This window comes from Dromaius novaehollandiae, chromosome 16, assembly GCF_036370855.1.
Source record: "Dromaius novaehollandiae isolate bDroNov1 chromosome 16, bDroNov1.hap1, whole genome shotgun sequence".
NCBI classification, from domain to species: domain Eukaryota; kingdom Metazoa; phylum Chordata; class Aves; order Casuariiformes; family Dromaiidae; genus Dromaius; species Dromaius novaehollandiae.
Genome location: NC_088113.1, coordinates 4,134,348 through 4,149,385, shown reverse-complemented (window position 1 = coordinate 4,149,385; position 15,038 = coordinate 4,134,348). Strand labels below are relative to the sequence as shown.

The following is a 15,038-nucleotide window of genomic DNA, read 5'->3' as shown; positions in this document are numbered from 1 at the left end:
GACAAAAGTTTTTGGTGTGGAGATTTCCTGCACTTCTTCCTGCTTGACTTGCATGCCTCTTCTGCTTGGGTGGGGGGGTGGGGGGTGGTTCTCTTGCCTTCTCCCCACCCTCCTCTGCCCTGCAGTGTGGCTGTGGTATTTGTTAGGACTTCACAATGATGGGAAAGACTTTTGGTATCAGCTATTCAAACTCACTTTCTATTTGCACAAGCACAGTTTTGTGGCTCTCCTGACAACCTCGTTTTGCAATCACAGTGAATTTCCAAAGGAAAGAAACCATAGGTAGATGCAAACTTTCTGGCGAGCTCCTTAGAACTGCAACACTGGATGCAGAAAAGGAAAAGTAAATGTTAGTGGAGAAATGGGACATCTTCTCAAATGGCCCCATAAATAGCTCCTCACTTGCATACAGTAACAATAGATGACACCAAGACTGAAGCTGTAGGCCCCAGGCTTTTTCTCAAGTAGCGAAATCTGTCCTTTGGGTAAAATTCAGAGCTGTGCTAAGTGCTGAGCCAGGAATTACTCTAAACCTCAGAGGCTGAAGAAGCTACCCTATGGGCTGAGGAAGCTCTGAAGTGTCTTTGTCTCTTTCCTGATCCCTCCTACCCTGCTCATGCTGTGGACGGTACGTTTTACAGCTTCACCAGCCATCTGGTTATTTCAATCTGGGCGATCCACACTGCCACTCACTAAGCAACGAGTACAACGGTCTGCATGACCCGCATTTGCAGGCCTACTACAACCGCAAAGACAACCTGCGGAGACTGAAGAGAGGAGCTTACGTCACCAGGGATGGCAAAGTAGGTTGGCTATGGGGGTGAGAAGAAGAGTTTCCAGGAGGCAGGGTTGCCAGAGCGCTTGCTGCAGCCGCCTCTTGTGGGCGGAGGGCGCGGGGCTGCTGCGCTGCTTTGCCTGGGGGCAGCAGGAGCCCAAAGCCCGCTCGGGGAAGTCCCACGCCTGCTCTGCCAGGGCCGTGCCGCGCTGCCTGGGCGCCGACGGAGCAGCGGGTGCGTGGCCCGGCGGCGGAGCGAGGAGCGCTGCTGCCCGCTGCGGGGGTGGGAGCAGAGCCCCCAGCCGCTGCGCAGGGCAGGGGGTGCAGGGGAGCAGCTCCCGCTGCGTTAGCGCTCTTGCTGGCAAGGCAGGCTGCGTAGCGAGCGTGACAAGCGTTGGGTGATTTCTGCCCTCGTCCCACCGCAGGTCGTGTGCACTCTGCGGGAGTTCAACGACTACAGGCAGTATCTGGCCACGCTCAGGACAGAGGCGGACAAAACGTACCGTCGAGAACAAGTACGTACAGCTCAGGGCTCACAGGCACGCTTCCCGGTGCAGAGGGTCGGGGCCTCACTTCTTTTCTCTCAGCAAGGCCTGACCTGAAGAAGCGGGGAAGGCTGCGCTGGCGTGCCAGGCCTTGTGGCATGGAAACGACTGCGCAGCTCCGTGCTGAGCTAGTGCAGGGCGCGGGGCTGGGCACAGGCAGGCCCGAGGGCCCGCCGCAAGTGCTGAGGCAAGCCCTTCTCTCCCGCCCCGGGTGCGTGGCTGAAGCACAGCGCTGCTCTGGGCCAGGGTGAAGCCTCCACACGCAGGTGCGTGAGAGCGTGTTGTGGCAGAGGGGAGCTGAGAGCCGGTGTCAACTTTCAGAAAAGGCTTCGAGAACAACTGGCAAAATTGAAGAGTGCCCCCGAACTGCCACAGGGGATGGACATTTCTCGCCTGCGAGAGCGGCTGCTGTGGGAGCAACGAGAGAGTTGGAGAGCTGCAGAGCGGGACGTGAGGGCCAGGTAAGAGACAGGACAAGGAACGCTTGCGCTAGGAGCGGGACCGTGGCTCTTCAGCGAGGTGCCGGCTGGAGCCTTGCGTTCCACGGAAGACCGCCAAATTGCTGCGTGAGCAGATGCTGGTTGTGCCTAGAGTGGTGCAATCAGTGTTTGGAGCCTGGCAAAGGCAGCTGGAAGCTGTTTGGGGCGCTGGAGCCAGGAAGCCCAGAGCGGGACGAGGGCAGTGGCTGAGCAGGGAGTGGTCTGGGCAAGAGAGCTGCAGGCGCTCTGTTTCAGCCATCTGTATTTCTCTTCAAAGGTATCTCGCCATGATTGCGGAGAGCATGGAGAAGCCTGAGGCTCCTGAAGCAGACAAACGCCTCCCCCAGCAGGCTGAGCAGGACCAGGTGTGCCCGGCACTCTTGGTGGGCTCTTGTGCTCTCAGACTCCCCTACTCAGCATCAATCCCTTAGCTGCACTACGTGTCCCCACGGTCCCTGTTGCTTGTTTCTCGTGTGGCGAGCAGCCAGACATGCAGCGTCCCTGAAGCCGATAGTGCCAGTGCTTAGCCACCCGTGGGTTAGTTCCCTCCTGCAGGAGCTCCAAGGTTAGCTTAGAGGAGAGCCTGCTGTTGCCCGAGTCTCATTAGCGGGGCGTGGGAAATGCTGCCTGGCTCCATCCGGTGCAACAGCCTGGCAGGGAAAGTACAGGAGCAGCTGGGTGCTCCAGGAACAAGGACTGCTTTGCTCTTCTCTTGGTTTCAAAACTAGCCTTCTTCACATGCGCACTGGAAAAGGTGCAAGTGAGCCTCAGAGAAGAGGCAGAGGTGTCGTGAGAGCAGGCAGCACCCACGGCAGAAGAGCGCAAAGAGTCCAGCCCAACAACTTACCCTCCTCCCTCTCCTCTACCCTTTTCTTCACCATTCCCTCATCAGTTCCTGCTGGTTTCTGTTACAGAAGCCTTTAACGGGAGAAGTGCATCACGAAGTCCAGACTACGCTGGTGTGCACTACGCCGACAGAAGCCCAGGAGCTGCAAGAGCTGGCTGAGAGCGTGGTTGAGGAAGTGCTGCAGAGGGTGAAAGAGCTGCATCCGGTGGTCCACGTTTTAAGGAGGGCTCCCCTGGCCATCAGCGGAAGGATACTGGCTAGTGCGAGAAGGGCAGAGCCTTCAGAGACATCGCCTCCAGATCTCCAGCAGGAAATCGGACAGGTGGCCAGAGAGATTGCAGCAACCCTTTGGGATCGCTTAGGGAAGCGTTTGCTATGCAGCCCGTCAGACGCCTCTGAGCCCAGGCTGTTGGCCAGGCGGAGGCAGCAGCTTGTTGCCGGAGGAGCCACGCGAGCTGCCGAAGCGGGAGGAAGCGGAGCGAGGCAAGCTGAGGGAGCAGGCTATGATGGAGCATCTCCTCTGCCTTCTCTTGACCAAATCCCCACAGATGCAGTTGTGAGTGTTGGAGTCACCTTGCAATCATTCGTGGCTTCTCAATTTGAACGGCACTTCCAGTGTAAATTTTCTGAAGTCCTGAAGCTGCCCCTTGAAACGATTGCTGAGAGACAACCGCAGCCACCCCAGATGCCTGTCTCCACCCAGGTCACAAAAGAAGGGGAAGGATCATCTCGTGAATCTGAACATTGGCTGTCAGAAGCCACAAGGTTGCCCCCGGTGCAGCCTTTGCAAAATCTTGCGGCTGTATCCCCAGAGAGTAGCACGCTTGCAAGGCGTAGCATCCAAAACGCCATTTGCAAAGTTCAGCATCTCCACGCAGAATTAAAAGCGTATGCTGAAAGGATTGTCCGTGATGCTCTTGACACCCTGAAGAAGGAGGAGGAGGGGAAGTTAGAAAAAGAAATGCATGCAAAGGCAAGCTCCTTTGAGGACTCTTCAGAAGAAAGCACGGAGGAGAGTGGGCTAGTGGAGCAGCTATTAGAGCGGTGTGGTCCCCCTCTGACTACAGTGGCTTCAGGAGTCCATTGTGGAAGGCGGGTTGCAAAACAGCGCAGACCAAGAGATGGGAAGGAGAGCTCTCCGGGCCAGGGCTTTCTAAGGCCAGCAGAAAAGAAAATCCCCGCTAAAATATTAGACAAGCGTCAACCAAGCATGAAGCTCCCACCTATCATGGTCCCCGGAATGGTCATGCCTTCAGAGGCAGAAGCACAGTCTGCAGAGGAGCTGTCACCTCATCTCCTCCCCTCTGTCCTCCAAAGCTCTCAGCAAGATGCTCAGAGCACAGCAGAAGGCGTGCAGAAGCCCCTCTATTACCCCTCGGCACCCCCATCAAGACCTTGCGCTCCAGTGCCAGAAACCCAAGCTAAAGCGAGGCCAGGGAGCACGCGAGACACCTTCCCCTCCACGGGCCAGCAGTATTCCAGGCAGCCCGTCCCTCCAACAGCTCCAAAGCCCCCTTCCCAGAGAGGAGCCCGGCAGAGACGCATGCGTGGAAAGCTTGTGAGGGCCACGCCGGAGTAATGCGCGTGCTGAGGGAGGGCATTAGCTGGGTGGCTGCTGGGGGGTGAGCTGAGGAGGTGCGTGGCGCCAGGCTTCAGATCATCTTCTGACACCGGTGCTCGGAAGTGACGGTCAGCAAGAGAAGGCAGGGAGCTTGCTCAGACTCTTGAACAATCCGTGGGGAGAAGAACATGCAGGAAGCACATCGCAGAGGGCTGTGCTGCACCTCACTCCCGCTGCCATTGCCGGGCCAGGGAAGGCTCGACACTCTGTGACGCGCATGCCCCTGTCCTTCCCTGGCTCTCTCTGAGCCGCAGGGGCTGCTGACAGTGCCGACTCGCGTGTCAGCAGAGAACAGGCCTCACCGCGTGGCACAGCCCCTCCAGCTGGGATCCTCTAAGCATCTTCCAGCACAGCTGCTGCCCAGAACCAGAGAGCCCCCGGGGAGGGGAGCCCCCCTCCTCCTCTTATCCCCCACCCCCCCCCGCCCCCAGCACAGAATAAAGACTTTACTTCCAAGTGCTGCTTTTACGTCCTGGTATTCTTTTGCTGCTCTTGCGATTTCCTCTTCGTCACCAGCAACTCCTCCGAGAGCTGGCCAACACCTTCTGCCCGGCTAGCAAGGCAGAGGAGCCCGAGTTTCTGTCCAGCCCGCCTGCCTGAGGGAAGGGCTCCACAGCCTGTTTTCTCGGGGCAGGGGATTGGGAAGGCCTGGGCTATCAAGGCGTCATCAGGGAAGGCAAGGGGGCTCCCAGCACTTGCCCTCACACCTGTGTTACCGAGCTCAGCTCCCGCCCCTATGTTAGGGTGTCAGTGGAGGGAAGACTGCTGTGCTTCAGAGGCCGCCGCAAACATTTCCATGGCCAGCAGTCGAATGCCTGCTGTAAATCCACTGCAGCACGAGCCCTGGGGTTGCTTCGGAGCCACCCAGAACCCTCCGTGCACCTTTCGGTGCAGCCCCTTCCCAACGGCTGGGCTATGCCTCGCAGGGGCACTGCTGCATGAAATCCAGCACGTTTCCAGAGCAGGAAAATACTCGGCTCACCTCAAGCAGTTTGCTAGGCAGGGGCCCTGCGCTGCTTGGTTTGGGTTGGTTTTTCTCAGAGGCAGGGAGACACCCTATGGCACCGGGGAAATCTCTCGCTCTGTCTCTCCTTGGCTCTAGTGTCCTTCCCCTAGGGGTGGGAATTCATCTCTGCCAGCAAGGGAACCTTTCAGCCAGCCTGGCACAGGGGGCAGCTTGCTGGGCAAGCGAGACCCGTCCAGCAGCCGTCAGCAGGGGATGTGCTTGGGGCTGGAGGAGTCGGCCTCGAGAGCGGGTGCAGCCGTGGCTGGGAAGTGTCAGGCTGCAGTGGGCTGCTGTTGTCCCGGAGAGAGGGTGTCGGGGCAGCGGTGCTGCCAGATGGCAGGTGCTGGGTTCTGCAGCCGGCAGGTGGGCAGGGACTGCACCTTCCCCAAAGCAGCTTCTTCAACCTGCTGTGCTGCGTGCCCGCACAGGGCCAGCCCTTTGCCTGGTGACTCAAGCTGACAGCAGCTCGGCTCGTGTGCGGCTGAGGCGGTGGCGGTGCTCAGCACAGCCTCTGTGCCCTGCCTGCAGAAGCTGGGGGCAAGCTCTTTGCGGAGCCAAGCCAGCTGGAGCTCCCCCTTGACCCCCAGTGCTGCTGCTCCTGCGCCCTTTGCTTTGTGCCAGGGAGACCTCTGGAAGGGAACGGCTCCAGCTGCCATTTCCACCTGCAGCCTTGCTAGAGACATCCTCCTGGCACACGCACACTGCCACTTTGCCAGACCTTCCCGTTCACCAGCACCCCATGTCCATGGGGTGGATGCTTCTGAAAGCCCTTGCTCAGCCAGCCACAGGCAGGTAGGGCAGCAGTGAGTGCTGCACTGCCTTCCTGGCACATTGGCGTGGAAGGAACGCGACCTGTGAGCCTGCCCTGCTGAAAGGCTGTCCCGGCACACTCGGAGAAGGTGATGACCGCCGACAGACAGCATCACGGCATCTCCTGCTCAAAGGAGAAAGCCCAGCCATGCTCAGAGAGACCTTCCTCAGGTAGAGAGCAGCACCGCCAGTGCAGTGGAAGCTCACATCCTGAGAGCCACTTTGGGCCATGACCTGGCAGGTCTAAGGTCGCCAGCACCATGCGGGCCTGCACGGGCCTCTAGTTTTGGCTGCTCTTCTCAGAAGGCGGATGTCCTTCCCCTTACTGAGCAGAAGAGTTCCCAGCAGCTGTGGCTGAGTCTCCTTCCAGTTTTGTGTGGTTTTGGGGGGATGCTGGGGCTCCGCCTTCACCGTTCGGCACCCCCCAGGCTGCCTGGTTGGCAGCGCTGCCTGGGCACGTCTGTGGTTGGGGATTAGCAGCTTGGGTGCTCTGCTTGGTGCTTAGGAAAGGTCAAGAGCTCTGCGCAGGGCCTGCCACAGCCTCCTCAAGGACTGGGTCAGCCTTGCTCTTGAACTCTCCTGCAAGCCGAGGGCAGGCCAGGGCTGCAGGCCGGCCCCGGGCTGGCCCGGCAGCAGCGGGGCGGTGGCGCGGGAAAGCAGCAATGCAACAATGCGCGATTGTTCTGGGCGTGCCGCTCGCCGGGAGACCGGCTGGGGCGACCGGAGCTGGGTGCCGCTGGAGCGAGAGGTGCCGGTGGAGGGTCGCAGCTGCAGGAGGGCTCTCGAGAGGAGCCATGGAGCGTTACCTGGCTGCAGGGCTGCGAGACGCAGACGGACTGCTGAGTGCAGAGGAGAAGAGGGGCGAGGTGCGTGCTGGACGGATGGAGAGGGCTCAGCTTGGGAGCCGGCGACCGCGCGGGCTGCTCTGGGGCCTGGGGCAGTGCGGAGGGAAGTGAGAGTGGTAGGCCTAGAGGGATGCCAGTGCAGGCTCCCAGGGGCTCCTGTCTCTCTGCCCGTGCTGGATTCGAGCTCAGCAGGTGGGAGGGGTGCTGTGCAAGGACCCCAGGGGGTTGGTTTACAGGCGTTGGAGCTGTGGGGAAGGAGGCGATGAAGCAAAGAGCTGCTGTGGAATAGGCCACTCTTTGCACTCTCCTTGTCTGGGCTCTTTAAAGAGCATTTCCGGTAAGCGCTCTGCAAGAAGGCTCTTGAGATGGTGGCCCGAATGCCCATGAGCGTCTCTGTCTTTCTAGCCCGGGCGCAGAAGACAGCAACTCGGAGCAGGATGTCCTGAGCTGCTGGATATGCCGCTTGGGGTCAAACTCCCTTTGCTGCCTGGCTCCAACCCTGTCTTCTACCGGAGCAAGCTGGGGCAAAAGGTAAAAGCAGTAGAAAGGAGTAGGAAAAGTCCCTGCTTTTTCAGCCTCTGCTTGCCCAGATACACTGAGCAGCCTGGAGAAGAAATGGGAGGGCTCACCATCATCATCAAGGAGAGTCAAAATTTCTCCTGCTTCAGTTCTTTGGGGATATGCCAATGCCATGGCCTCTCTGCTAGGGAAATAGAGGAAGTCCCTTTTTCCTTCCAGGCCTCAATACACTGTTGCCAATACAGATACTACTCGGAGGCAAAGTTAGCCAAGGCGCTCCTTAGGACTGCCTAACCCTGAGGAGACTGCTTACAGTGGAGCAGAGATTTGCTAACTGTGAAACACCAAGACAAAAGTTTTTGGTGTGGAGATTTCCTGCACTTCTTCCTGCTTGACTTGCATGCCTCTTCTGCTTGGGTGGGGGGGTGGGGGGTGGTTCTCTTGCCTTCTCCCCACCCTCCTCTGCCCTGCACTGTGGCTGTGGTATTTGTTAGGACTTCACAATGATGGGAAAGACTTTTGGTATCAGCTATTCAAACTCACTTTCTATTTGCACAAGCACAGTTTTGTGGCTCTCCTGACAACAACCTCGTTTTGCAATCACAGTGAATTTCCAAAGGAAAGAAACCATAGGTAGATGCAAACTTTCTGGCGAGCTCCTTAGAACTGCAACACTGGATGCAGAAAAGGAAAAGTAAATGTTAGTGGAGAAATGGGACATCTTCTCAAATGGCCCCATAAATAGCTCCTCACTTGCATACAGTAACAATAGATGACACCAAGACTGAAGCTGTAGGCCCCAGGCTTTTTCTCAAGTAGCGAAATCTGTCCTTTGGGTAAAATTCAGAGCTGTGCTAAGTGCTGAGCCAGGAATTACTCTAAACCTCAGAGGCTGAAGAAGCTACCCTATGGGCTGAGGAAGCTCTGAAGTGTCTTTGTCTCTTTCCTGATCCCTCCTACCCTGCTCATGCTGTGGACGGTACGTTTTACAGCTTCACCAGCCATCTGGTTATTTCAATCTGGGCGATCCACACTGCCACTCACTAAGCAACGAGTACAACGGTCTGCATGACCCGCATTTGCAGGCCTACTACAACCGCAAAGACAACCTGCGGAGACTGAAGAGAGGAGCTTACGTCACCAGGGATGGCAAAGTAGGTTGGCTATGGGGGTGAGAAGAAGAGTTTCCAGGAGGCAGGGTTGCCAGAGCGCTTGCTGCAGCCGCCTCTTGTGGGCGGAGGGCGCGGGGCTGCTGCGCTGCTTTGCCTGGGGGCAGCAGGAGCCCAAAGCCCGCTCGGGGAAGTCCCACGCCTGCTCTGCCAGGGCCGTGCCGCGCTGCCTGGGCGCCGACGGAGCAGCGGGTGCGTGGCCCGGCGGCGGAGCGAGGAGCGCTGCTGCCCGCTGCGGGGGTGGGAGCAGAGCCCCCAGCCGCTGCGCAGGGCAGGGGGTGCAGGGGAGCAGCTCCCGCTGCGTTAGCGCTCTTGCTGGCAAGGCAGGCTGCGTAGCGAGCGTGACAAGCGTTGGGTGATTTCTGCCCTCGTCCCACCGCAGGTCGTGTGCACTCTGCGGGAGTTCAACGACTACAGGCAGTATCTGGCCACGCTCAGGACAGAGGCGGACAAAACGTACCGTCGAGAACAAGTACGTACAGCTCAGGGCTCACAGGCACGCTTCCCGGTGCAGAGGGTCGGGGCCTCACTTCTTTTCTCTCAGCAAGGCCTGACCTGAAGAAGCGGGGAAGGCTGCGCTGGCGTGCCAGGCCTTGTGGCATGGAAACGACTGTGCAGCTCCGTGCTGAGCTAGTGCAGGGCGCGGGGCTGGGCACAGGCAGGCCCGAGGGCCCGCCGCGAGTGCTGAGGCAAGCCCTTCTCTCCCGCCCCGGGTGCGTGGCTGAAGCACAGCGCTGCTCTGGGCCAGGGTGAAGCCTCCACACGCAGGTGCGTGAGAGCGTGTTGTGGCAGAGGGGAGCTGAGAGCCGGTGTCAACTTTCAGAAAAGGCTTCGAGAACAACTGGCAAAATTGAAGAGTGCCCCCGAACTGTCACAGGGGATGGACATTTCTCGCCTGCGAGAGCGGCTGCTGTGGGAGCAACGAGAGAGTTGGAGAGCTGCAGAGCGGGACGTGAGGGCCAGGTAAGAGACAGGACAAGGAATGCTTGTGCTAGGAGCGGGACCGTGGCCCTTCAGCGAGGTGCCGGCTGGAGCCTTGCGTTCCACGGAAGACCGCCAAATTGCTGCGTGAGCAGATGCTGGTTGTGCCTAGAGTGGTGCAATCAGTGTTTGGAGCCTGGCAAAGGCAGCTGGAAGCTGTTTGGGGCGCTGGAGCCAGGAAGCCCAGAGCGGGACGAGGGCAGTGGCTGAGCAGGGAGTGGTCTGGGCAAGAGAGCTGCAGGCGCTCTGTTTCAGCCATCTGTATTTCTCTTCAAAGGTATCTCGCCATGATTGCGGAGAGCATGGAGAAGCCTGAGGCTCCTGAAGCAGACAAACGCCTCCCCCAGCAGGCTGAGCAGGACCAGGTGTGCCCGGCACTCTTGGTGGGCTCTTGTGCTCTCAGACTCCCCTACTCAGCATCAATCCCTTAGCTGCACTACGTGTCCCCACGGTCCCTGTTGCTTGTTTCTCGTGTGGCGAGCAGCCAGACATGCAGCGTCCCTGAGGCCGATAGTGCCAGTGCTTAGCCACCCGTGGGTTAGTTCCCTCCTGCAGGAGCTCCAAGGTTAGCTTAGAGGAGAGCCTGCTGTTGCCCGAGTCTCATTAGCGGGGCGTGGGAAATGCTGCCTGGCTCCATCCGGTGCAACAGCCTGGCAGGGAAAGTACAGGAGCAGCTGGGTGCTCCAGGAACAAGGACTGCTTTGCTCTTCTCTTGGTTTCAAAACTAGCCTTCTTCACATGCGCACTGGAAAAGGTGCAAGTGAGCCTCAGAGAAGAGGCAGAGGTGTCGTGAGAGCAGGCAGCACCCACGGCAGAAGAGCGCAAAGAGTCCAGCCCAACAACTTACCCTCCTCCCTCTCCTCTACCCTTTTCTTCACCATTCCCTCATCAGTTCCTGCTGGTTTCTGTTACAGAAGCCTTTAACGGGAGAAGTGCATCACGAAGTCCAGACTACGCTGGTGTGCACTACGCCGACAGAAGCCCAGGAGCTGCAAGAGCTGGCTGAGAGCGTGGTTGAGGAAGTGCTGCAGAGGGTGAAAGAGCTGCATCCGGTGGTCCACGTTTTAAGGAGGGCTCCCCTGGCCATCAGCGGAAGGATACTGGCTAGTGCGAGAAGGGCAGAGCCTTCAGAGACATCGCCTCCAGATCTCCAGCAGGAAATCGGACAGGTGGCCAGAGAGATTGCAGCAACCCTTTGGGATCGCTTAGGGAAGCGTTTGCTATGCAGCCCGTCAGACGCCTCTGAGCCCAGGCTGTTGGCCAGGCGGAGGCAGCAGCTTGTTGCCGGAGGAGCCACGCGAGCTGCCGAAGCGGGAGGAAGCGGAGCGAGGCAAGCTGAGGGAGCAGGCTATGATGGAGCATCTCCTCTGCCTTCTCTTGACCAAATCCCCACAGATGCAGTTGTGAGTGTTGGAGTCACCTTGCAATCATTCGTGGCTTCTCAATTTGAACGGCACTTCCAGTGTAAATTTTCTGAAGTCCTGAAGCTGCCCCTTGAAACGATTGCTGAGAGACAACCGCAGCCACCCCAGATGCCTGTCTCCACCCAGGTCACAAAAGAAGGGGAAGGATCATCTCGTGAATCTGAACATTGGCTGTCAGAAGCCACAAGGTTGCCCCCGGTGCAGCCTTTGCAAAATCTTGCGGCTGTATCCCCAGAGAGTAGCACGCTTGCAAGGCGTAGCATCCAAAACGCCATTTGCAAAGTTCAGCATCTCCACGCAGAATTAAAAGCGTATGCTGAAAGGATTGTCCGTGATGCTCTTGACACCCTGAAGAAGGAGGAGGAGGGGAAGTTAGAAAAAGAAATGCATGCAAAGGCAAGCTCCTTTGAGGACTCTTCAGAAGAAAGCACGGAGGAGAGTGGGCTAGTGGAGCAGCTATTAGAGCGGTGTGGTCCCCCTCTGACTACAGTGGCTTCAGGAGTCCATTGTGGAAGGCGGGTTGCAAAACAGCACAGACCAAGAGATGGGAAGGAGAGCTCTCCGGGCCAGGGCTTTCTAAGGCCAGCAGAAAAGAAAATCCCCGCTAAAATATTAGACACGCCTCAACCAAGCATGAAGCTCCCACCTATCATGGTCCCCGGAATGGTCATGCCTTCAGAGGCAGAAGCACAGTCTGCAGAGGAGCTGTCACCTCATCTCCTCCCCTCTGTCCTCCAAGGCTCTCAGCAAGATGCTCAGAGCACAGCAGAAGGCGTGCAGAAGCCCCTCTATTACCCCTCGGCACCCCCATCAAGACCTTGCGCTCCAGTGCCAGAAACCCAAGCTAAAGCGAGGCCAGGGAGCACGCGAGACACCTTCCCCTCCACGGGCCAGCAGTATTCCAGGCAGCCCGTCCCTCCAACAGCTCCAAAGCCCCCTTCCCAGAGAGGAGCCCGGCAGAGACGCATGCGTGGAAAGCTTGTGAGGGCCACGCCGGAGTAATGCGCATGCTGAGGGAGGGCATTAGCTGGGTGGCTGCTGGGGGGTGAGCTGAGGAGGTGCGTGGCGCCAGGCTTCAGATCATCTTCTGACACCGGTGCTCGGAAGTGACGGTCAGCAAGAGAAGGCAGGGAGCTTGCTCAGACTCTTGAACAATCCGTGGGGAGAAGAACATGCAGGAAGCACATCGCAGAGGGCTGTGCTGCACCTCACTCCCGCTGCCATTGCCGGGCCAGGGAAGGCTCGACACTCTGTGACGCGCATGCCCCTGTCCTTCCCTGGCTCTCTCTGAGCCGCAGGGGCTGCTGACAGTGCCGACTCACGTGTCAGCAGAGAACAGGCCTCACCGCGTGGCACAGCCCCTCCAGCTGGGATCCTCTAAGCATCTTCCAGCACAGCTGCTGCCCAGAACCAGAGAGCCCCCGGGGAGGGGAGCCCCCCTCCTCCTCTTATCCCCCACCCCCCCCCGCCCCCAGCACAGAATAAAGACTTTACTTCCAAGTGCTGCTTTTACGTCCTGGTATTCTTTTGCTGCTCTTGCGATTTCCTCTTCGTCACCAGCAACTCCTCCGAGAGCTGGCCAACACCTTCTGCCCGGCTAGCAAGGCAGAGGAGCCCGAGTTTCTGTCCAGCCCGCCTGCCTGAGGGAAGGGCTCCACAGCCTGTTTTCTCGGGGCAGGGGATTGGGAAGGCCTGGGCTATCAAGGCGTCATCAGGGAAGGCAAGGGGGCTCCCAGCACTTGCCCTCACACCTGTGTTACCGAGCTCAGCTCCCGCCCCTATGTTAGGGTGTCAGTGGAGGGAAGACTGCTGTGCTTCAGAGGCCGCCGCAAACATTTCCATGGCCAGCAGTCGAATGCCTGCTGTAAATCCACTGCAGCACGAGCCCTGGGGTTGCTTCGGAGCCACCCAGAACCCTCCGTGCACCTTTCGGTGCAGCCCCTTCCCAACGGCTGGGCTATGCCTCGCAGGGGCACTGCTGCATGAAATCCAGCACGTTTCCAGAGCAGGAAAATACTCGGCTCACCTCAAGGAGTTTGCTAGGCAGGGGGACCGCGCTGCTTGGTTTGGGTTGGTTTTTCTCAGAGGCAGGGAGACACCCTACGGCACCGGGGAAATCTCTCGCTCTGTCTCTCCTTGGCTCTAGTGTCCTTCCCCTAGGGGTGGGAATTCATCTCTGCCAGCAAGGGAACCTTTCAGCCAGCCTGGCACAGGGGGCAGCTTGCTGGGCAAGCGAGACCCGTCCAGCAGCCGTCAGCAGGGGATGTGCTTGGGGCTGGAGGAGTCGGCCTCGAGAGCGGGTGCAGCCGTGGCTGGGAAGTGTCAGGCTGCAGTGGGCTGCTCTTGTCCCGGAGAGAGGGTGTCGGGGCAGCGGTGCTGCCAGATGGCAGGTGCTGGGTTCTGCAGCCGGCAGGTGGGCAGGGACTGCACCTTCCCCAAAGCAGCTTCTTCAACCTGCTGTGCTGCGTGCCCGCACAGGGCCAGCCCTTTGCCTGGTGACTCAAGCTGACAGCAGCTCGGCTCGTGTGCGGCTGAGGCGGTGGCGGTGCTCAGCACAGCCTCTGTGCCCTGCCTGCAGAAGCTGGGGGCAAGCTCTTTGCGGAGCCAAGCCAGCTGGAGCTCCCCCTTGACCCCCAGTGCTGCTGCTCCTGCGCCCTTTGCTTTGTGCCAGGGAGACCTCTGGAAGGGAACGGCTCCAGCTGCCATTTCCACCTGCAGCCTTGCTAGAGACATCCTCCTGGCACACGCACACTGCCACTTTGCCAGACCTTCCCGTTCACCAGCACCCCATGTCCATGGGGTGGATGCTTCTGAAAGCCCTTGCTCAGCCAGCCACAGGCAGGTAGGGCAGCAGTGAGTGCTGCACTGCCTTCCTGGCACATTGGCGTGGAAGGAACGCAACCTGTGAGCCTGCCCTGCTGAAAGGCTGTCCCGGCACACTCGGAGAAGGTGATGACCGCCGACAGACAGCATCACGGCATCTCCTGCTCAAAGGAGAAAGCCCAGCCATGCTCAGAGAGACCTTCCTCAGGTAGAGAGCAGCACCGCCAGTGCAGTGGAAGCTCACATCCTGAGAGCCACTTTGGGCCATGACCTGGCAGGTCTAAGGTCGCCAGCACCATGCGGGCCTGCACGGGCCTCTAGTTTTGGCTGCTCTTCTCAGAAGGCGGATGTCCTTCCCCTTACTGAGCAGAAGAGTTCCCAGCAGCTGTGGCTGAGTCTCCTTCCAGTTTTGTGTGGTTTTGGGGGGATGCTGGGGCTCCGCCTTCACCGTTCGGCACCCCCCAGGCTGCCTGGTTGGCAGCGCTGCCTGGGCACGTCTGTGGTTGGGGATTAGCAGCTTGGGTGCTCTGCTTGGTGCTTAGGAAAGGTCAAGAGCTCTGCGCAGGGCCTGCCACAGCCTCCTCAAGGACTGGGTCGGCCTTGCTCTTGAACTCTCCTGCAAGCCGAGGGCAGGCCAGGGCTGCAGGCCGGCCCCGGGCTGGCCCGGCAGCAGCGGGGCGGTGGCGCGGGAAAGCAGCAATGCAACAATGCGCGATTGTTCTGGGCGTGCCGCTCGCCGGGAGACCGGCTGGGGCGACCGGAGCTGGGTGCCGCTGGAGCGAGAGGTGCCGGTGGAGGGTCGCAGCTGCAGGAGGGCTCTCGAGAGGAGCCATGGAGCGTTACCTGGCTGCAGGGCTGCGAGACGCAGACGGACTGCTGAGTGCAGAGGAGAAGAGGGGCGAGGTGCGTGCTGGACGGATGGAGAGGGCTCAGCTTGGGAGCCGGCGACCGCGCGGGCTGCTCTGGGGCCTGGGGCAGTGCGGAGGGAAGTGAGAGTGGTAGGCCTAGAGGGATGCCAGTGCAGGCTCCCAGGGGCTCCTGTCTCTCTGCCCGTGCTGGATTCGAGCTCAGCAGGTGGGAGGGGTGCTGTGCAAGGACCCCAGGGGGTTGGTTTACAGGCGTTGGAGCTGTGGGGAAGGAGGCGATGAAGCAAAGAGCTGCTGTGGAATAGGCCACTCTTTGCACTCTCCTTGT

The 15,038-nt window shown here is 59.4% G+C and overlaps 2 protein-coding genes across 2 annotated transcripts; both read left to right on the top strand.

Moving 5' to 3' along the window:
* The first annotated feature begins 2,080 nt into the window (after positions 1-2,080).
* Positions 2,081-4,514, top strand: LOC135330161 (uncharacterized). Its single transcript, XM_064521804.1, has 3 exons — positions 2,081-2,164; positions 2,714-3,662; positions 4,459-4,514. The coding sequence occupies exons 1-3, from the start codon at positions 2,087-2,089 to the stop codon at positions 4,512-4,514; spliced, it is 1,083 nt and encodes a 360-aa protein (XP_064377874.1). The 5' UTR covers positions 2,081-2,086.
* A 5,364-nt stretch (positions 4,515-9,878) lies between these two features.
* On the top strand, positions 9,879-12,312 carry LOC135330160 (uncharacterized). The gene is made up of 3 exons (XM_064521803.1): positions 9,879-9,962; positions 10,512-11,460; positions 12,257-12,312. The coding sequence occupies exons 1-3, from the start codon at positions 9,885-9,887 to the stop codon at positions 12,310-12,312; spliced, it is 1,083 nt and encodes a 360-aa protein (XP_064377873.1). The 5' UTR covers positions 9,879-9,884.
* The last annotated feature ends 2,726 nt before the right edge of the window (positions 12,313-15,038 follow it).